General features: G+C 46.0%; 1 protein-coding gene across 1 annotated transcript in view; it reads left to right on the top strand.

Annotated features, from left to right (window-relative positions):
- SH3RF2 (SH3 domain containing ring finger 2) overlaps positions 1-22,244 on the top strand; it is a 128,229-nt gene that overhangs the window by 69,715 nt on the left and 36,270 nt on the right. Inside the window, exons 4-5 of the mRNA XM_038740708.1 lie at positions 5,920-6,015; positions 10,233-10,556. Coding sequence (XP_038596636.1) covers positions 5,920-6,015; positions 10,233-10,556 — 420 coding nt within the window. The remainder of the gene's footprint in view (positions 1-5,919; positions 6,016-10,232; positions 10,557-22,244) is intronic.

Here is a 22,244-nt window from a genome sequence, read left to right as displayed (position 1 = left end):
CTGTAACCTTTCTAACTGTTCTTCTGTTATCGCAGTTAGGGATTCTACCCATCTAGCTGCTAGTCTGTTTAGGTGACAGGTAGGGGTGGATTAATATCATTCCCATTTCACAGAGGCAAAAACTGATACCCAGAGAAATTAAGTGATTTGTTCAAGGCCATCCAGAGTCCAAAGCCACCCAGAGTACCACTTGTATTGAAGTGCACATTGTCTCCACCCCTGATTTGCCACTTGGACCCTGTGGTCAAATATAATAATAATAATAACAATGGTATTTATTAAGTGCTTACTATGTGCCAAGGACTGTTCTAAGCCCTGAGGTAGATACAGGGGTAATCAGGTTGTCCCACATGGGGCTCACAGTTTTAATCCCCATTTTACAGATGAGGTAACTGAGGCACAGAGAAGTTAAGTGACTTGTCAAAGGTCACACAGCAGGCAAGTGTGAGCCTATTGTTGGGTAGGGACCGACTCTATATGTTGTCAACTTGTACTTCCCAAGCACTTAGTACAGTGCTCTGCATACAGTAAGCGCTCAATAAATACGATTGAATGAATGAATGAATGAATGAATGAATGAAAGTGGCAGAGGCGGAATTAGAACCCACATCCTCTGACTTCCAAGCCCGCACGCTTTCCACTAAGCCACGCAAGACACTCCCACAATACCTGGCAGTTTGCTATCCAAACTCAGCTCCGTTGAGACAGTTCAGGCTGGTGTTTATTATCCCTTAAGGGAAATGTTTGTGGGGAGAGATGTAAACTTTTCCTTTGAACAGCAGATCTGCTGAGGTGGGACATCTTGCCAAAAAGCCGGTCTCTTCAGGCGCAGGAATCATTGAGGAAAAATCCCCATGTGTTGTTTTTTTGTTGAGTTTTTTTTTTCCCTGGAGGCATCCCGCCCAGACCTCTAGGGCATAAATTGTTTGAAAAGGGGCCAGAAAAGAAGCAGAGAGCAGGGCTTCAGTTTAACTCGGGGGTGTCCCAGTTGGAGAGCCAAAGACATCATCTGGACAGAGTTCAAAATCAAGGCATCCAGGGGCAGCCTCCCATTCTAACTGAGGGATGAGCTCTGCAGCCTGATGCTTCTCCTCGCTGCATCTGGTGCTGTTTGCTACCGCAACATCCGTGGCCCCATCCCTCTCCAAAGGAGAATTTTAGATCCCCAGGAATAATACTAGAGCCTCTGTCGGCAAACAGGTTTTTATTCCTCAAAGCCCCTCCTGGGTTTCAGGCCATCTGGTTTTGTTTTCTTTCTGGCTTTGTTGTCTTTGTTATTCAGCTTACTCATTCTACAGAGCGGGTTTGCTTGAGAAGAGGAGGGCTGTTTTCTTCATGGCCCACATAGGAAGCAATATGAGGCCTGGTGGGGAGACATTGGGCCTGGGATCCGGGAGACCTGGGTTCTGCCACTTGTCTGCTGTGTGATCGTGGACAAGTCACTTCACTTCTCTGTGCCTCAGTTCCCTCATCTGCAAAATGGGGATTCTTTTGTTTTTAATGGTATTTGTTAAGCAGTTACGACATGCTAAGCATTGTTTCTCAGCCCTGAGGTAGATACAAGGTAATCAGGTTGGATCCAGTCTATTTCCCACTTGGGGCTCACAATTGTAATTCCCATTTTAGAGATGAGGTAGTTGAGGCACAGAGAAGTGAAGTGACTTAGCCAAGATGATCCAGCAGACGAGTGGTGGAACCGGGATTAATCCTCTGACTTCCGGGCTGGTGCTCTGTCCATTAGACCACGCTGCTTCTCAGAGTCACTGAACTTTACACTGAAGTCCTGTTTACCCTGAGCCTTCCAGCTCCTTAATAATAATAATAATAATAATAATAATAATAATGGCATTTATTAAGCACTTACTATGTGCAAAGCACTGTTCTAAGTGTTGGGGAGGTTACAAGGTGATCAGGTTGTCCCACAGAGGGCTGACAGTTTTAATCCCCATTTTACAGATGAGGTAACTGAGGCACAGAGAAGTTAAGTGTGACTTGCCCAAAATCACACAGTTGACAATTGGCAGAGCTGGGATTCAAACCCCTGACCTCTGACGCCAAAGCCCATGCTCTTTCCACTGAGCCGTGCTCCTTCTAAATCTCCTTTCTACCCATCTTATCCAGTCCAAAAAAAGAGAGCAAGTAAGGTGACACAGAAGGGACCTGAAGAAAAGGATAAGAGGGCTTAGTCAGAAAAAGCCTCTTGGAGGAGATATGCCTTCGAATAGACTTTGAAGTGGGGGAGAATAATTGTCTTTTGGATATGAGGAGGGAGGGCGTTCCAGGCTAGAGGAAAGATGTGGGATAGAGGGCGAGAAAGATGAGATAAAGGTACAGTGAGAAGGTTAGCATTAGAGGACCTCAGTGTGTCTACCAACTCTGTTATTTTGTACTTTCCCAAGGGCTCTGGACAGTGCTCTGCACACAGTAAGTGCTCAATAAATGCCATTGATTGATTGATTGATCAAAAGTAGGGTGACTAGCAATCTCCCTCAGAAAAACTGGCCCCTGGGATGCACTCGACTTCACCCACAATAGCCCGGAGCACACAGCAGAGTGAGAAGTTGCCATTCTAGACTGTGAGCCCCCTTCTAGACTGTGAGCCCGTTGTTGGGTAGGGATTGTCTCTATCTGTTGCCGAATTGTACTTTCCAAGCACTTAGCACAGTGCTCCGCACACAGTAAGTGCTCAATAAATAAAATTGAATTAATGAATATGGATGCCATTTTGTAGAAGTTCACCCAATTCCTCCGCCAGACTCCAGGGTACCCTGCCCTCCTCCAGTTGCTCCAGAGTCATCACATTCCCCTCCCAATTCCCTCTGAATACAGCCATCACGTCTGGACAACCAAATACGGTGGGAGGAGCCACGGTGGTGAGAGATTTAAAACAGGACATAGAGTCACACAGGGCAGGAGACAGGCTAGTTAAAAGTCGATTGCCAGGTATAAAAAGGATCAACAGCCACCCAAACAGCCAAGTCCCCCTTCCCCTTCCCCTTGATTCTCCCGCTCTCCCCCTGCAGACAAAATGAGAATGAGGTTAAAAGGGCCTTTCTGTCTCTTGCAAGAAACATATTTCGTGCATCGTCATCCATGATTTAAGTAGTGCAAGGAGATGCTTCAACAAAGTGAGAATGAGGCTAAAATGGCCTTTCTGTCTCTTGCAAGAAACATATTTCGTGCATCATCATCCATGATTTAAGTAGTGTAAGGAGATGCTTCAGCTTAAAATGTCTCGAGCTATGAAGACCGGTACTTAAAACATTTCTATATCTGCACCTTGTTTCAGCTTTCCAACACGTCGGTTCCAGTTTCACAACACTAATAATAATAACTGTGGTATTTGTTAAGCGCTTACTGTGTGCCAAGCACTGGGATAGATACAAGCTCGTCAGGTCCCACGTGGGGCTCACAGTCTGTGAAGGAGGGCTTCCACTGACACTAACTCCAGGGACAGGGCAGAGAGGGATGAGCAGGAGCTGCAGGGAATGAGAAAATAACTTGTAAGATCAAGATAATAATAATGATGGTATTTGTTAAGCGCTTACTATGTGCCGAGCACTGTTCTAAACACTGTCACTGTTCTAAGATAGAGGGAGAAAAGGGGAGGAAAGTTAAAGGAGGGTTGGGATGGGGACTGATAGGGTGCAGAGTGGCAGAGGTTGGGCCAGGGTCAGACTCAATGTAAATATGCTAATTATATTACTATATATCTAATGATATACATTGCTATAAGACATCTCTAATTGACTCAGTACACAATTCTGGGAAATCTGTCTAAAAATAAGGAATCCGACCTACGTTGAGGAATCTATCCCCAATTCATCGGAACTAACTTATTCCACTGAACAAATCGGTTCCAAGTTGCAACATTTGGATTTCAGACATGGTTCACAGGAACCCACCGAGGCCTACGTCCAAAGGCTGCCTACATTTTAAGCATGCTAAAAGGCTTTTCCCCAGGCCCAATGCATGGATTTTCCCATACATCCAGGAGCAGAAATTCTATCCCAGAATGCAGAATATTCCACTGGCTAAATTTAGGCTTTAGTGCATTTATTCTCCAAACTTTCAAATTCATTCGGAGAAATCAAAACTTGAGTTATTTCCCCCAGGTTTTTGTACTTTTTTTTTTTTGCAGAGTGTTTTGAGTAGATCAAATAAAAGAGTATTAAACACTCATAATAGCTCACTGGAGCTTAGTGCCTCAGACTGTGAGTTTCGTTTGGAAGAGGATTTTTATTCCAACGTCAATAGAAACTAATTTTGCCCCTGAGTTTTTGAGACACTTCAAATCTTATAGCATCAGTGTACTTCACACTATGAGATATGGGTTTACATGACTTTCCTGGCATTTGAGTAGCAATCTAAGGGCGTCTCCGCTGAGGCATCTAAAATGGGTCATTTTGTGGTTGAATTGCAAAAGTTACAGTTATTTTCAAGATGAAGGGTCACTGAGAAGGAGATAACCATCTTTCAAAATATTCAATCCCTTCCTACATACACTGGGCCTTATTTGGGAAGCATCATCAGCATGGCTTCTTGCACAGAGCTCTGGTCTAGGAGTCAAAAGGACCTGGGTTCTCATCCTTGCTCAGCCATTTTTCTGCTGTGTGACCTTGGGCAAGTCACTTGTTTTCTCTGTGCCTCAGTTCCCTCATCTGGAAAATAATAATAATAATGATGGTATTTGTTAAGCGCTTACTACGTGCAAAGCACTGTTCTAAGCGCTGGGGAGGTTACAAGTTGATCAGGTTGTCCCACGGAGGGCTCACAGTCTTAACCCCCATTTTACAGATGAGGGAACTGAGACACAGAAGTTAAGTCACACAGCTGACAAGAGGTGGAGCCGGGATTTGAACCCATGACCTCTGACTCCAAAGCCTGTGCTCTTTCCACTGAGCCATGCTGCTTCTCTTAAGGACGCTGCTGAGGAAAATGAGGATTAAGACTGTAAGCCCTAAAAGGGACAGGGACTACCCCCAACCCAATTACTTTATATCTACCCCAAAGCTTAGTTCAGTGCCTGGCACATAGTAAGTGCTTAAAAAATACTATTATTATTATTATCTTTATTGTCATTATTATTATCATTACCACATGTGCCAGGGATGGTAATAAGCCCTTGGGTAGAGACATGATTATCAGCTTGGACACAGTCCCTGTCCCAACAGGGCTCACAGTCTAAGTAGGAGGGAGTAGGATTTAATCCTCATTTTACAGATGAGGGAACAGAGGCACATAGAGGTGAAGTGACTTGCCTAAGGTCACACAGCAGACAAGTGGCAGAGTCAGGATTAGAACTCAGGTCCTTGGCTTGCAGGCCCGTGGTATTTCAAGTATATGGGTGTATTAGGGGTATTTCAGGTATCACAGTTATACCGGGGGTACTTCAGATATACAGGGATATTGGGGATATTTCAGATATACAGATGACCTGGAGGTATTTGCAGTATATAGGTAGACTGGGGAGGATATTTCTTAAATATGAAGTTCATTCTCAACGATTTCCCTGTGGAGAAAGTTTCTTCTCTGGAACTTTCTGTGAAGGGCAGCTTTTCCCCAGGAATAAGCTGTGAATTTAGAAGGGGACCGCAGGAAGCCGGATGTGTCCTTCCCCCTTCCTCTCCCCTCCCTGTTCTTATCTGCCCACCACGGGCAGGAAGGTCAGTGGGCTGTGCCAGAGCCAACCTACTCCCTGGGTGCTGATTTGCTGGAAGTTCCAACCAAACCAGGCCGTCAGGCAGGATCAATCAATCTATCAATCAATCAGTGGCATATATTGAGTGCTTATGGGGCGCAGAGCACTGTACTAAGTGCTCAGGAAAATACAATGCAGCAGAGTTGGTCGGTGTGATGTCTGCCCACAAGGAGCTTCCAGTCGACAGGATTCCGACAGCAACCCCGTCTCTCTTTCAGGATGATATCATCACGGTGATCAGTCGAGTTGATGAGAACTGGGCCGAGGGCAAGCTCGGGGATAAAGTGGGCATCTTCCCCATCCTGTTTGTGGAGGTGAGTGCCAGCCCCAGTGCAGCAGATTGCTGGACTGCCAGCCAAGGCCCCCGGACCTCCTTCCTCCGGAGGAGATGGAGCTTTGAGAGTCTCTGCTTGTTGTGGGATGAATTGGAGGCAGGGTATGATGGGTAGCTATTCGCTCCCTGGAGTATTGGACTGGTCTCAATCAACTAATCAATTAATTGTATCTATTGACTGCTTACTATGTGCAGAGCACTGTACTAAGCACTTGGGAAGAGTACAGTACAATAGAATTAGCAGACACGTTCCCCGCCCCTAGCAAGCTGTTACTCTTCTGTGGGTATCTTGTCTTTCTTTTTTTTTATAATGGAATTTGTTAAGCACTTACTATGTACCAGGCACTGTACTAAGCTCTGGGGTAGATACAAGCAAATCAGGTTGGACTCAGTCCCTGTCCCATATGGGACTCACAGTCTAAATCCCCATTTTACAGAGGAGGTGACTGAGGCACAGAGAACCGAAGTGACTTACCCAAGGTCATACAGCAGACAAGTGGCCGAGCCAAGATTAGAACCCAGGTCCTGCTGATTCCCAGGCCCGTGCTTCATCCATCAGCCAAGCCACCTCTGGTAGCCATATATGCAGCTCCAGCTTGAAGGGGAGTGTTCCAAGAGTGAAATGTCAGTTTTCATTAGGGTATGAGCAGAGAAAAAATACCCACCTCCTCATCATCAATAGTATTTATTGAGCGCTATGTGCAGAGCACTGTACTAAGCGCTTGGGAGAGGACAATACAACAGAGTTGGTAAACACGTTCCCTGCCCACTCTCAGGTTCCTTACAGTGTCATCGCTTTATGCTGAATGCACACGCAGCATTCTGAATGACACTATTATGTTACATTGCATGCAAACACAATGTTCTGCATGACATCATTATGTTATACAGCATGCGTAAGCAGTATAAAATCATGAAACCATGTGGAGATCTGTTTGGCCTCTCAAACAAAGTGTTTTTCCAGTACACCCCTGTCTCATCCTATTCGCTTCAGGTAATAATAGTATTAACTGTGGTATTTGTTAAGGGTTATTGGAGTATATGCAACACTCTCAGATCTGACACAATCCCTGTCCCACATAGAGCTCATCAACTAAGAGGAAAAGGGGAACAGGCATTTAATCCTCATTTTACCAGTGGGGAAACTAACTCACAGAGAAGTGAAATGACTTATTTAAGGTCACACAGCAGGCAAGTCATGGAGCCCGCATTAGAACCCAATCCTAATCCTATTTGACTCCCAATCCTGTGCTCTTTCTACTAAGTTACACAGTTTCCAAAGTCACTGGGTTCCCATCCCAGGTCCCTGTTTACCTGGAAGCCACTTTCGACAAGTGTGTGCTTTTCTATTATTAAGTGCTGCCCCAACTGATAATATTAATAATAATTGTGGTATTTGTTAAGCACTTACTAAGTGTCAAGCACAGGGGAAGATACAAGATAAGCAGATACCACGAGTGGCTCACAGTCTGAGTAGGAAGGAGAGCAGATATTGGCTCCCCATTTTGCAGATTAGGGAATGGAGGAACAGAGACTTTAAGTGACTTCCCTGAGGTTACACAGCAAAGTGGCCAAGTCTGAATTAGAACCCAGATCCTCTGACCCCCCAGGCCCTGGCTCTTTCCACTAGGCCACACTGCTTCTCTAATGGGGCCTTGGAGTTAACTGCCCCACTTGCTTACTGTTTGAAACCTGTCCTGATCTCTACCCCTAAGTAGACATACCCAGGACACTGATTATGACAGATATTTAAGGTGTCACACATAATGCTGATTTCATTGATGTCGACCGTTTTGCTCGCCCTTGGAAATCAAAAGGATGCCCAAGATTTCTGCAGAAATTGGAAGAGTGACACTAGATGTCACCCCTTTACCAGCCCCCTGAACTTTCTCACCTGGGGGTTTCCTGGGTTGGTATCATTTTGGACATTTCCATACCCCACGCTTTCTAGTGCATCAACAATTAAAAGAACACTAAAATAAAAACAACCCTCATTTGTTCTCATAAATGACAAGATAGATTCACTGTTAATTTTGTAGTTGCTTCATCGTGAGACTAATTAAAAAATTACTAAAAACTAAAATGTTCTAAATTAAGACTTCAATTTGATTCCAGTCATTATTGAGCTAAAACGAGAATGTGCTTGAAAACCATAAATATACTTTGAAATACCCAGGCCATGTCAAGTAATTAAAACTAGCTATTTATTTTCTGAGCTGGTGAACTGTCTTTTGAGAAATATGATTATGGTATTTATTAAGCACTTGCTATGGGACAGGCACTTTGGAGAAGCACTAGACACAAGATAATCAGAGTGGATGGAGTCCCCTGTTCCAATCAATTTATCAATCAATGGTATTTATTGAGCTCTTACTGTGTACAGAGCACTGTACTAAGTGCTTGGGAGACTACAATACAACAGAGATGGTAGACACACTCCCTGCCCACATGTGTCTTGCAATCAGAGAACGGGGAAAACCAGGGATCTCATTCCCATTTTACAGAGAGGATAAATGCCTTGTCCAAGAGCCAAGCTAGGATTAGAAGACGTCTCTCCTGCCTCCCAGTCTTACGCTTTTTCTCCTAAACCAGAGAAGCAGCGTGGCTTAGTGGAAAAAGCAAGGGCTTGGGAGTCAGAGGGCGTGGGTTCTAATCCCGGCTCCGCCACTTGTCAGCTGTGTGACTTTGGGCAAGTCACTTCACTTCTCTGTGCCTCAGTGACATCACCTGTAAAATGGGGATTAAGACCGTGAGCCCCACATGGGACAACCTGGTTACCTTGTATCTCCCCCAGGGCTTAGAACCGTGCTTTGCACATTGAAAGCGCTTAGCAAATACCATCATTAGTATTATTACTAAACCACTCTGCCCTTTTTAGAAAAAAAATTGCAATTTGATTTTTTTGTACTTGACCTGGGTAGAAGCTGAGAAGACAAATACATGAGTTTATGCACCTCCCTGCCCGCTCTATCAGGAAGTTATGGGCAGGAGCCAACGAGGAGTTGATTCTGAAGCAGTATGGCATAGTGGATAGAGCACGGACCTCTGAGTCAGAAGGTCATGGATTCTAATCCCCGGTCCTCCACTTGTCTGCCAGGTGGCCTTGGGCAAATCATTTCACTTCTCTATGCCTCAGTTACCTCATTTGTATAATGGGGATTGAGACTTTGAGCCCCTCGTGGGGCAGGGACTGTGTCCAGCCCTATTTGCTTGTATCCGCCCTGGTGCTAAGTACAGCACAAAAGCAAAAACCACAATTATCATTATCATTATTGTTGCCGTTCAGTCCACGAGTGAGCAAAAACCTCCAGATTTCCTATCCTCTTAAAACCCTGTTCATTCATTTAGGATTCATGTTATGTGCCCTGGCTCTGACGTGGCATCTAGCATTAAAGACAGATGTAGGCACCGCCCTCAGAAACCGAAGGAACTGGCCAGGCTGAACCCCTGGTCTGGACAGAATCCTAACAACGGAGGATTTACTAAAACCACACCTCTTCTCTAACCTTTGGCTGAAAGCACCCGGTGACACTGGCCCTTAAGAAAATGGCCAGGTCTGCATGGGACAAATCAAGCATTAGGAAGAAAACTTATATGGGGATCAGTGGCCCAAAGGCTATCCTAATTGCTAGCCAATGTTCAGGGGTTGTGATGTGGGAACTTTATGTTACAATTCAGAGTGAAAAGATGGAAAAGCATCAGACTGTGGCTGTGGAAGGAAGGTTTTGTTTTCTATGTGATTCTATCCTAAGAGCCCTTCAGGGCCGAGGTCTTTCACGCCTTCTTAGAATGCGCTGTCATGTGTGACACTGTGACTCCTATGGTTTTCTGGTTATCTACCCCAGAGCTTGGTGCATAGTAAGGGCTTAAGAAATGCCATGATTACTGTCATTATTATTTTCACTCAGAGAACCACAATCTGCCCTCGGTCGTTCTAGGTAGCGATGGAAGGTAAGTAAAATCACGTTCCCAGGGTTTTGTGGGGAAAAGGTCATAATCCAGATTCCAGGAGAAATGTGGATGGGTTAATAATGTGTTTACTTCAGGTAGTTCCCCAAAGCTGAACTTTCTTGCCCGTGCCAATTGGGGAGAAGCACAAAAACCAGATCAACTGAGCTAACTCTGGTGGGGGGGCCTCCCTTTATTTCCTCGGAGGCAAATAAGAGAGAAACTTCTCACAGGATTCTCTTTTCCCAGCCAAACTTTACTGCAAGACACCTGCTGGAGAAAGGCAAAAGCCCCCAAGCTTTCCACACAAAGAGCATGTCCCTACGGCATTCTTCTCCCAGAGCCAAAGTCGTGGAATCGCCAACTTTCTGTGGCATTGTGGAGCCAAGGAGGAAGAGCCCCAGGCAATTCTCCATCACCACAGCCTTAAACACCCTCAACAGGATGGTCCATTCGCCCCCGGGACGCCACTCTGTGGAAATCAGTTCGCCTGTGCTCATCAGTTCCAGTAACCCATCTGTGACAGCCCAAAATGGAGACAGGGTGGACTTCACAAATAGTCTTCCGGGTCAGGTAAGGACATTTCTCCGCCCTTGAACTCTGCTTTGGAGATGTTTTGCACAGTGCCCCAGATGTTGCTTGTCGCTGTTTAATATCGGTCGTGTGCCCCCCTCCACCCTCAAGGTGCCAGCCCCTTGCCTTCAAAATAGTTCAGTCTGCGGCCACAGGGCATCTACCACACTCACAGGATAACCATGGTTTCTTTGTGTAATTGGCTGGAGCTCTTTGGTTTGGATTTGTGCTTCCAATTCTGTCCTTTTCCAATCTGTCAGACTCAGCAGGAATATCTCGGGAGAAGAGAATGCTAGATGGAGGTTCGGGAGAGAAGCAGTGTGGGCTAGTGGAAAGAACATGAGTCTGGAAGTTAGAGGACCTGTGTTCCAATCTCAGATCTGCCTCTTGCCTTCTGTGTGACCATAGACAAGTCAATTCACTTCTCTGTGCCTCAGTTTCCTCATTTTTAAAATGGGGATTCAATTCTTGTTCTCCCTCCAACTTGGGCTCTGAGCTCCATGTGGGGCAGGGACTGCGTCCACCTGATTATCTTGTAGCTAGCCCAGCTCTTACAACAGTGCTTGGCACACAGTAAGTTTGGTCTTATGCTGTCGAGTTGTCATCAACCCATAGCGACGCCATGGACACATCTCTCTCAGAACGCCCCACCTCCATCTCCAATTATTCTGGTAGTGGGTCCAAAGAGTTTTATTGGTAAAAATACAGAAGTGGCTTACCATTGCCTCCATCCACACAGTAAACCTGAGTCGCCCTTGACTCTCTCCCATTCCGCTGCTGCCCAGCAAAGGGGAGTTTTGACTTGTAGCAGATTGCCGGAAGATTCACTAGCCACTGCCCAAGCTAGGAATGGAAATGCCTCCGCTTGACTCTCCCTCCCGTAGTCGAGACTGGTAGAGTACTGGAAACTCTCCAGGTGCGACCCTGAGGGGGGACATAGTAAGTACCTAAAAAAAATCATTATTACGATCAATCAACGGTATTTATTGAGTGCTTGCTATGTGCAGAGCACTGTACTAAGCACTTGGGAGAGTACACTATAGCAGAGTTAGCAGATATGTTCCCTGCCCACAATGAGTTATTACTGTCATTATTATTATTATAATTATTATCTCTCCCTTATTCACAATCAGGGAAGGCTCCCTGCAGGAGACAGACTCCCTGAAGGAGGGGAAGGAGAGGGTTAAAGAGAGAAGATGGAGCAGGATAAAATTACAGATATACTGGGTAGAAAGCCAAGACTGGTTTTCTCCCCTGGAAAGAGGGAGCAGGAGGGGAGACAGGAGAAAGTGATCCTGATGGTAGGTATATGCAGGACCCTTGCAGAAATCAATCAATCAAGCATATTTATTGAGCGCTTACTGTATGCAGAGCGCCATACTAAGCGTTCGAGAGTCTACAGAGAAGCAGCATGGCTCAGTGGAAAGAGCCCGAGATTGGGAGTCAGAGGTCATGGGTTCTAATCCCAGCTCCGCCACTTATCGGCTGTGTGACTTTGGGCAAGTCACTTAACTTCTCTATGCCTCAGTTACCTCATCTGTAAAATAGGGATTAAGATTGTGAGCCCAATGTGGGACAATCTGATCACCTTGTATGCCCCCAGTGCTTAGAACAGTGCTTTGCACATAGTAAGCGCTTAACAAATACCATCATTATTTTTATCATTACAATATAACAATGTAACAGAGTCAGTAGATGTATTCCCAGCCCACAACAAATTTACATCTAGAGGGGGAAATGAATTATGGATATGTTCGTAAGTGAGGGGCTGAGGGAGGGGTGAATAAAAGGAAGCAAATCCAAGTGTAAGGGTAATGTAGAAGGGAGTGGAAGAAGAGGAAATGAGGACTTAGGGAAGGCCTCTTGGAGGAGATGTGCCTTCGGTAAAGCCTTGAAGGTGAGGAGAGTGATCATCCGTTGGCTATGAAAACATGAAGAAAACAAGAGCAGTCCTGCCGCTGTGGCTGAAGCTGAGCTAGGGCAGAGGGTTTGGCTCAAAAGGTGCTTTGGAGGAAGTAAAGAGCAGAGCCTGCCGCAGAGTCATTAGTGGATTGTGTGCTGGGTACACTGCACTAGGAAGCACATTTTTAGCAGTGCAGGTAGAGACTTGAAAGACCAGAGCTTGGTGGGGACTGGTTTTTTAAGAAGTAATAAATCCTGTTTTTAAACATGAATCTGTATCTTGGGATTAGGCAGCTTAATTGAGCTCTTAATCCTTTTTTAACAAGTCAAGGAGGAGGAGAAAGTTAAAAGTCCCTTTAAGATCTGAATGCTGTGAAACTGGGGGGAATACACATGCAGGCACACACATACATGCCCACATAGGCACACATTCTCACGCATACCACGCACACACACACAAACACACACACACACACACGTGCGTACACACTTGATCTGCATAGGCACACATAATTATAATGATGGTATTTGTTAAGCGCTTACTGTGTGCAAAGCACTGTTCTAAGCACTGGGGAGTTTGCAAGGTTATCAGGTTGTCCCCCCGGGGGGCTCACGGTTTCAATCCCCATTTTCCAGATGAGGTAACTGAGGCCCAGAGAAGTTAAGTGACTTGCCCAAAGTCACACAGCTGACAGTTGGCAGAGCCGGGATTTGAACCCATGACCTCTGACTCTTTCCACTGAGCCACGCTGCTTCTCCACATCCACATCCACATTTCTCTCTTTCTCTCTTTCTCTTTCCCCTGCACCCATTGTGAAATTGAAAGTTCTTCCACTTGAGTCACAGGAGGGAGTCGTGGTGAGTCATTCAGTCAGGGAGAAACATGCCCGATGAAGCCTTAGATGAAACTTTTTTCATTAGGGCGACTCGAGAAAAAAAAAGACTAATCCCACTCTTAGAAGTAGCAGTCGTAGTAGTAGCAGCATTAATAGTAGCAGTACTAGTAGCAGTAGTGATAGTAGTAACTGTAATAATAATAATAATAATGATGGTATTTGTTAAGCGTTTACTATGTGCCAAGCACTGTTCTAAGTGCTGACGTTGTTCTAGTAATAGTACCCCTCCCTCAGCCCCACAGAACTTATGTGCAGCACTGTAATATATTTATTTATATTAATGTCTGTCTCCTCTAGACTATAAGCTAATTGCTGACAGGAAGCATGTTTACTATCCCAGTACAGTGCTTGGCACAGAGTTAATGCTCAATAAATACCACTGATTGATTGACTGATAGTTATAGTAGTTAGCAATGGTATTTACTGAAAGTCTGCTGAGCAGACTGTACTAAACATTTGAGAAAGTACAACACATTCCCCATCCATGAGAAGCTTATGTTTTAAACTTTGGCAGAAATTCCCTAGTGCTTTAAAGTAGAGCTTTAGTTTCCAAAGAATTTCCCCGAGGCAAAGAAAGAGCCTCTTCCCTGTTAGACTTCAAAATCCTGCTTTCTAAGGGTTTGTTTCATCTCTGAGAATTTTGCCAGATTGGGAAACTGCTGGATTCAGAGTTTACCAAAGCCCACCAGTGCATCACCTGATTGAAAGAATTCCCACCCGGAGGAAGTCACCCCCTTAATGTGGAAACTTGGGGTCCCCACCCTCTACGTCGTGAATTGAGTCTTACAAATGTGCGCCTGACTGGTGGCGGAACATGTTTCCCATCTTTCCACACCAGTGATTGTAGTGAAATGCCATTTGTAATAAACACTTATGTGGGCCAGTGCATTGTGCTAAGCTCTGGGTTGAAAAAAAAGTAACTTTCCATTCATTCATTCAATCACATTTATTGAATGCTTGCTGTGTGCAGAGCACTATACTAAGCACTTGGAAGAGTACAATACAACAATAAATAGGCACATTCCCTTCCCACAACGAGCTTACATTCTGTTGGGGGGGGGGAGGGGGGAGACATTCAGTCACGCATTCATTCAATCATATTTATTAAGCGCTTACTAAGTGCAGAGTACTATACTACGCGCTTGAAAAGTACAATTCGGCAATAAAGAGAGACAATCCCTGCCCACACCGGGTTTACAGTCTAGAAGGGGGGACAGCAATACAAATAAATACATTACTTGTGGATATTGTCATAAGTGCTGTGGGGCTAGGAGGGGGTGGGGGAAGAGCAAAGGGAGAAAGTTGTTTGTTAATGGCATTTATTGAGCGCTTACTATGTGCAAAGCACTGTTCTAAGTGCTGGGGAGGTTACAAGGTGATGAGGTTGTCCCACGGGGGGCTCACAGTCTTAATCCCCATTTTACAGATGAGGTAACTGAGGCACGGAGAAGTGAAGTGACTTGCCCAAAGTCACCCAGCTGACAATTGGCGGAGCCGGGATTTGAACCCATGACCTCTGACTCCAAAGCCCGGGCTCTTTTCACTGAGCCACGCTGCTTCTCTAAAGTCCGGGCCATGCAGAAGGGAGTGAGAGATGAGGAAATGGGGAACATATTTCTAGGAGGCCTTCTTGGAGGAGATGTGCCTTCAGTAAGGCTTTGAAGGGGGGAGAGTAATTTTCTGTTGGATTTGAGGAGGGAGGTTATTCCAGGACAGAGGCAGGATGTACACCAGGGGTTGGTGGCTAGATAGGTGAGATGGAGGCCCAGTGAGAAGGTTAGCACTAGAGGAGCGAAGTACGTGGGTTGGGTTATAGAATGAGTTAGAATGAGAGAAGCGATGTGATATAGGAGGAGGCAGGGTGGTGGAGGACTTTAAAGCCAATAATGAAGAGTTTTAGTCTGATGCAGAGGTGGGTGGGCAACCACTGGAGTTTTTTGAGGAGAGGGGCTAACGTGACCTGAACGTTTCTGTAGAAAAATGATCCGGGCAGCAGATTGAACTATGGACTGGAGCGGGGAGAGACAGGAGGCTAGGAGATCAGCAAGGAGGCTGATGCAGTAATCCAGGAGGGGTAGAATGAGTGACTGTATTAATGCGGTAGCAGTTTGGACGGAGAGGAAAGGGTGGATTTTAACTATGTTGTGAAGGTGGGACCGATAGGATTTAGTGACCGACTGAATATGTGGGTTGAATGACAGAGAGGAGTCAAGGATAAGGACAAGGTTACGGGCTTGTGAGACAGGAAGAATGGTGGTGCCATCTACAGTGATGGAAAAGTCAGGAGGAGGACAGGGTTTGGGTGGAAAGATAAGGAGTTCTGTTTTGGACATGTTAAATTTGAGACATCGGGAGAACATCCAACTAGAGATGTCTTGAAGGCAGGAGGAAACGTGAGACTGGGGAGAGGGAGAGAGATCAGGACTAGAGACGTAGATTTGGGTATCATCCCCATAGAGGTGGTAATTGAAGCCACAAGAGCGAATGAGTTCTCCCAGGGCATGGGTGTAGATGGAGAACAGAAGGGGACCCAGAACTGAACCTTGCAGGACCCCCACAGTTAGGGGGTGGGAGGCAGAGGAGGAGCCTGCAAAGGAGACTGAGAATGAATGGCCAGAGAGATGAGGAGAACCAGGAGAGGACAGAGTCAGTGAAGCCAAGGCTGGGTAACGTTTCCAGGAGGAGGGGGCGGTTTACAGTGTCGAAGACAGCTTCTACAGTGAGAAGTTGAGGAGGTTGCCATCCCTGTTCCACGTGGGGCTCACGATCTAAGAGCTCGAGAGAGCAAACAACTTAACACTCCTATTAGTGGATGAGGAACCCGAGTCACAGAGAGGTTAAGTGACTTGCCGCACCGCAGGCCAGCGGTAGAGCTGGAACTAGAGCCGATTCCTCCTGGTACAATGCAGACTGCCAGGCTAAGAGCCTGACTGCCATCATCAGAGAAGCAGCATGGTCTAGTGGTTAGAGCATTAGCTGGGAGTCAGAAGGACCTCGGTTTTAGCCCCAACTCCACCTGTAGTCTGCTGGGTGATCCTGGGCAAGTCACTTCCCTTCTTTGTGCCTCAGTTAACTCATCCATAAAATGGGGATTAAGACTGGGAGCGCTTTGAGGGAAAGTGATTGTGTCCAACCCGATTATCTCGTATCAACCCCACCACTTATAACAGTGCCTGGCACATAGTAAGCACTTAACAGATACCACAATTATTATTATTATTATTAGGAAAATCTGCATTTCATTCATTCATTTATTCAATCGCATTTATTGAGTGCTTACTGTGTGCAGAGCACTGTACTAAGCGCTTGGAAAGTACAATTCAGCAATAAAAAGGGACAAATCCCTGCCCATGCCAGCCTTACAGTCTAGAAGCCAGCATCTCTGGAGATTACAGCCTAGCAGTGAGGGGGGTAGGTTAGGTCGGTCCAGAGGCCTTTTGGCAAGAAGGACCAGGTATTTCCCAGGATACCACGTCCATTACTGCCAACGCTTCCCCAGTAGGAAGCTCAGAACAACTTTAAATACAATTGATTGAATGAATGAAGATGGGGATTAAAACTGTGAGCCCCCCGGGGGACAACCTGATCACCTTGTAAACTCCCCAGCGCTTAGAACAGTGCTTTGCACATAGTAAGCACTTAACAAATACCATTATAAATAATACTATTATTTAGTATGAGCTGACAGGAGCCAAGTCCTGGCCAAGCCGAGCCCACGGAGTGATGACCCGACCAGGCCAGGCTTGTTCTGGCATATGTCATGGATAGAGTGGCCCATGGCGACACAAAGTAGCAGCCACTGGCAAAAACCTACATGCTTACATTGGCTTAGTTGGGTGGTAATAATCATAGTAATGATTAGTAACAATAATTATTATGTACTTGTTCAGCGCTTAGTGTGTGCCGAGCACTGTTCTGAGCACTGGGGTAGATACATGGTAATCAAATCGGACATAATCCCAGTCCCCCACAGGGCTCACACTCCTACCCCCATTTTCCAGATGAGATAACTGAGGCCCAGAGAAGTGAAGTGACTTGCCCAAGGTCACGCAGAAGACATGTGGAGGAGCCGGGATTAGAATCCAGGTCTTTCTGATTCCCAGGCCTATGTTCTGTCACCAAGCCATGCTGCTTCTTTCTTAGATCTCCTCATTCCTAAAGACCATCAGTCCTTGGGAGACCATGGCCCAGCCAGCCCAAGGATTCAGGCCAGAGGAGGCAGCGTGTGAGTTTCTCTCTTGGGCATCCATCATCCTTGTGGGGGATGAACCCATTGAAACCCTTGACTATCCCTTTCCCATCCTGAATTTTCCCTCTGGTGACCCATCATGGACTGCTCACGTCTACATAAAGGAAAACCAACTCAGGCATTATCAGGGATGACGGGAAGTGCACATCCTCGATCTAATATTCATTCATTCAATCGTATTTATTGAGCGCTTACTGTTTGCAGAGCACTGTACTAAGCGCATATAGCTCGGTTCTCATCCTCAGTTTTCCGCCCCAGCACCTAAACTGCTGTCCTCCAACAGAGTCACTCCTATCAGTCAGAGCGCTTACCTCATCTCTTGAACAACAAACTGGAAAGACAACTTGCAATAATATTGGTGCTTGTTAAACACTTACTGTGTGCCAAGCACCGAAGTGGAAACAGTATAATTGGATCAAACACAGTCCCCACCCCTTGGTTTAAGAGGGAGAAAGAGAATGATATTTTAATCCCCATTTTACAGAAGAGGAAACAAAGTGGGTAAGTGGCTTGCCCAAGGTCGCACAGCGGGTAGTGGCGGAGCCAGGATTAGAACACAGGTCTCCACCCAGGTCCATACTCTTTCCACTAAGTCATGCCGCTTCCCTAGATACTCATGTATCTCTCTCCCTCTGGAGGGGGTCATTCATTCATTCTTTCATTCATTCAATTGTATTTATTGAGCACTTACTGTGTGCAGACCACTGTACTAAGTGCTTGGGAAGTACAAGTTGGCAACATATAGAGACGGTCCCTAACCAACTGTGGGCTCACAGTCTAGAAGGGGGAGACAGAGAACAACACAAAACATATTAATAAAATAAATAGAATAAACATGTACAAATAAAATAAATAAATAAATAAATAGAGTAATAAATACGTACAAACATTTATACATATATACAGGTGCTGTGGGGAGGGGAAGGAGGTAAGGCGGAGGGGATGGGGAGGGGGAGAAGGGGGAGAGGAAGGAGGGGGCTCAGTGCGGGAAGGCCTCCTGAAGGAGGTGAGCTCTCAGTAGGGCCTTGAGGGAGGAAGAGAGCTAGCTTGGCGAATGTGGGGAGGGAGGGAATTCCAGGCCAGGGGGATGACGTGGGCCGGGGGTCGACGGCGGGACAGTGGAGAACGAGGCACGGTGAGGACATTAGCGGCAGAGGAGCGGAGGGTGCGGGCTGGGCTGGAGAAGGAGAGAAGGGAGGTGAGGTAGGAGGGGGTGAGGTGATGGACAGCCTTGAAGTCAAGGGTGAGGAGTTTTTGCCTGATGGGTCCCTTTTTCACGGAATTTGTTAAGCACTTACTAAATGCCAGGCACTCTACTAAAGCACTGGGGTAGATACAATTTAATTAGGCTAGACACAGTCCCTGTCCCACATGGGGCTCACAGTCTTAATCCCCATTTTCAGATGAGGTAACTAAGCACGGGGAAGTTAAGTGACTTGCTCCAGTTCCCACAGCAGACCGGCGGAGGATCAGGGATTAGAACTCAGGTCCTTCTGACTCCCTCCCTTTGACTACACATGGAAGGAGACTTCTGTAAGCGTTACCCTGCTGGACTCTATCCCTACCCGGGGCAACCACTGGGACCCTTGGCCAACGACATGTGCCACCCCTGAACACACAAATCCATTCCAGAATAATCTCTACAAACCCGAGTACACAAAATAGGCAAGCAAGGACGCCAGAAGATCCCTGCACAATGAGAAGCAACGTGGTTCAGTGGAAAGAGCTCGGGCTTTGGAGTCAGAGGTCATGGGTTCGAATCCCGGCTCCGCCTCATGTCTGCCGTGTGACCTTGGGCAAGTCATTTAACTTCTCTGAGCCTTGGTTACCTCATTTTGTAAAATGGGGATGAAGACTGTGAGCCCCCTGTGGGACAACCTGAGCATCTTGTAATCTTCCCCAGCGCTTATAACAGTGCTTTGCACATAGTAAGCGCTTAATAAGTGCCATTATTATTATTATTATTACCTGAAACCGTACCCCTTCAGAGGTCACACACTTACAGTTACCGGCCTATGTATTCCCATGCGTTTACACGTGCCCGCCTCTGGCGTGCCAGGGAAAGGGGGCTCCAGGAGGACTTCAGGCATTCCCTTTATGCCAGGGTAAGAGCTTGCCCCTTAGAGGTCTGGGGAAACAAAAGAAATAATTTTATGATGGAAAGGGTTAATGAGAAAAGTTTGCAGAACCTCTTTCCCTGAAGAACAAGCATTGCGGCCTAGTGGCTAGCGCCTGGGCCTGGGAGCCAAAGGCCCTGGGTTCTAATCCCAGCTCTGCCGCTTGCCTGCTGTATGACCTTGGGCAAGTCACTTCACTTCTCTGTGCCCCTGTTACCTCACCTGTTGAACGAGGATTAAGACCGTGAGCTCCATGTGAGATACGGGCTGGGTCCAATCTGATTAGCTTGCTTCAACCCCAGCACTTGGTACATCGCCTGGCACAGAGTAAGTGCTTAAAGAATACCATTATCATTATTATTTTTAGTAGTAGTAGCAGTAGCCCCTCTCAGGGTCGCACCTGGAGAATTTCCAGTATTCTAAAAGTCTCAACTATGGGAGGGAGAGTAGAGCAGAGGCCTACCCATTCCATTCCTAGCTTGGGCAATGGCTAGTGAGTGGAATGCAATCTACTACAATAAATACCATCATTATTATTATTACTACAAGTCAAAACTCCTCTGTGCTGGGCAGCAGCAGCAGCATGGGAGAGAGTCAAGAGCCAAGACTCAGGTTTACTGTGTGGAAGAAGTAAGCGCTCAATAAATACGATTAAATGAATGAATGAAAGAAGGCAATGGTAAACTACTTCTGTATTTTTAATAATAATAATAAATAATAATGGCATTTATTAAGCGCTTACTATGTGCAAAGCACTGTTCTAAGCGCTGGGGAGATTACAAGGTGATCAGGTTGTCCCACGGGGGCTCACAGTCTTAATCCCCATTTTACAAATGAGGTAACAGGCCCAGAGAAGTTAATGACGATGATGATGATAGTATTTGTTAAGCGCTTACTATGTGCCAAGCACTGTTCTAAGCACTGGGGTAGATACAAGGTTAAGAGGTTGTCCCACATGGGGCTCACAGTCTTAAACCCCATTTTACAGATGAGGGAACTCAGGCACAGAGAAGCTAAGTGACTTGCCCAAGGTCACACAGCAGACAAGTGGCTGAGCTGGGATTAGAACCCATGACCTCTGACTCGCAAGCTCGAGCTCTTTCCACTAAGCCAAACTGCTTCTCTAAAAAGTCACATAACTGTGAATTGTCAATTGTCACACAGCTGACAATTGGCAGAGCCAGGATTTGAACCCATGACCTCTGACTCCAAAGCCCGGGCTCTTTCCACTGAGCCATGCTGCTAAACTCTATGGATACACTACCAGAACGACTGCAGATGGAAGTGGGGCGTTCTGGGAGAGATGTGTTCATGTCGTCATTATGGGTCAGAGATGATTCGACAGCGTAAAACAAAGACAAGTAGTAGTAGTAGTAATAGTAGTAGTAGTAGTAGTAGTAGTAGTAGTAGTAGTAGTAGTAGTAGTAGTAGTTGTTGTTGTTGTTGTTGTTGTTGTTGTTGTTGTTGTTGTTGTTGTTTCTAGTATTCTCCCCTGAGGACTTAGGATGCAGATGAGAAGACAGACATCAGTATGAATCAACCAACCAATTAATAGTATTTATTGAGCACTTACTGTGTGCAGAGCACTGAACTAAGCTAAGAGAGCACAATACAACAGAATTAATAGACCCATTCCCTGCCCATAACAAGCTTTTCACTCTGCAAAACACTAAGCTGGAGGCTAGCACATTTCGGTCTGAGAGACTGCCATCCCAGCTCACCCACTTAGCTTGCTGTGTGGCCTTGGGTAAGACAGTTAACCTCTCTGGGCTTTAGTTTTCCTCGTGTGAAAGATGGGGATAATAATATTTACCCAACAAGGGTTATCGTGTATATTAATTAGCTAATATTCATAACGCACTTTGAAGATAGTACAGAATGTGTTGTCATTAATTATATTGTCATTACTTTGAATCATTAAGCTTTCGGACTCCATCATGACCCAGCTCTGCCGTTATTATGCTTTTAATCATCAACATAATAGATCTGGTGGCGGCCCCTCAGGTGGGTTGAACTCTGAATCTAGCTGGCTGGCATTGCCAGTAGAAGAACCGGACTTTAATCAGAGAAGGAGCATGGCCTAGTGGAAAGAGCACAGGCCTGGAATTCAGAAGGACCTGGGTTCTAATCCCAGCTCCGCCACTTGTCTCCCGTGTGACCTTAAGCAAGTCACTTCACTTCTCTGTGCGTCAGTTCCCTGATCTGTAAAATGGGGATTAAGACTGGGAGCCCATGTGGGACAGGGACTGTGTCCAATGTGACTAGCTTATATCTACCCCAGCAGTGTCTGGCATAGAGTAAACACTTAAGAGATACCTTAGAGAAGCAGTGTGGCTTAGTGGAAAGATCACGGGCTTTGGAGTCAGAGGTCATGGGTTCGAATCCCGGCTCCGCCACATGTCTGCTGTGTGACCGTGGGCAAGCCACTTCACTTCTCTGAGCCTCAGTTATCTCATCTGTAAAATGGGGATTAAGATTGTGAGCCCCATGAGGGACAACCTGATCACCCCAGTGCTTAGAACAG

Source organism: Tachyglossus aculeatus, chromosome X1, assembly GCF_015852505.1.
Source record: "Tachyglossus aculeatus isolate mTacAcu1 chromosome X1, mTacAcu1.pri, whole genome shotgun sequence".
Lineage (NCBI taxonomy): Eukaryota > Metazoa > Chordata > Mammalia > Monotremata > Tachyglossidae > Tachyglossus > Tachyglossus aculeatus.
This window is presented reverse-complemented; position numbering and strand designations above follow the sequence as displayed.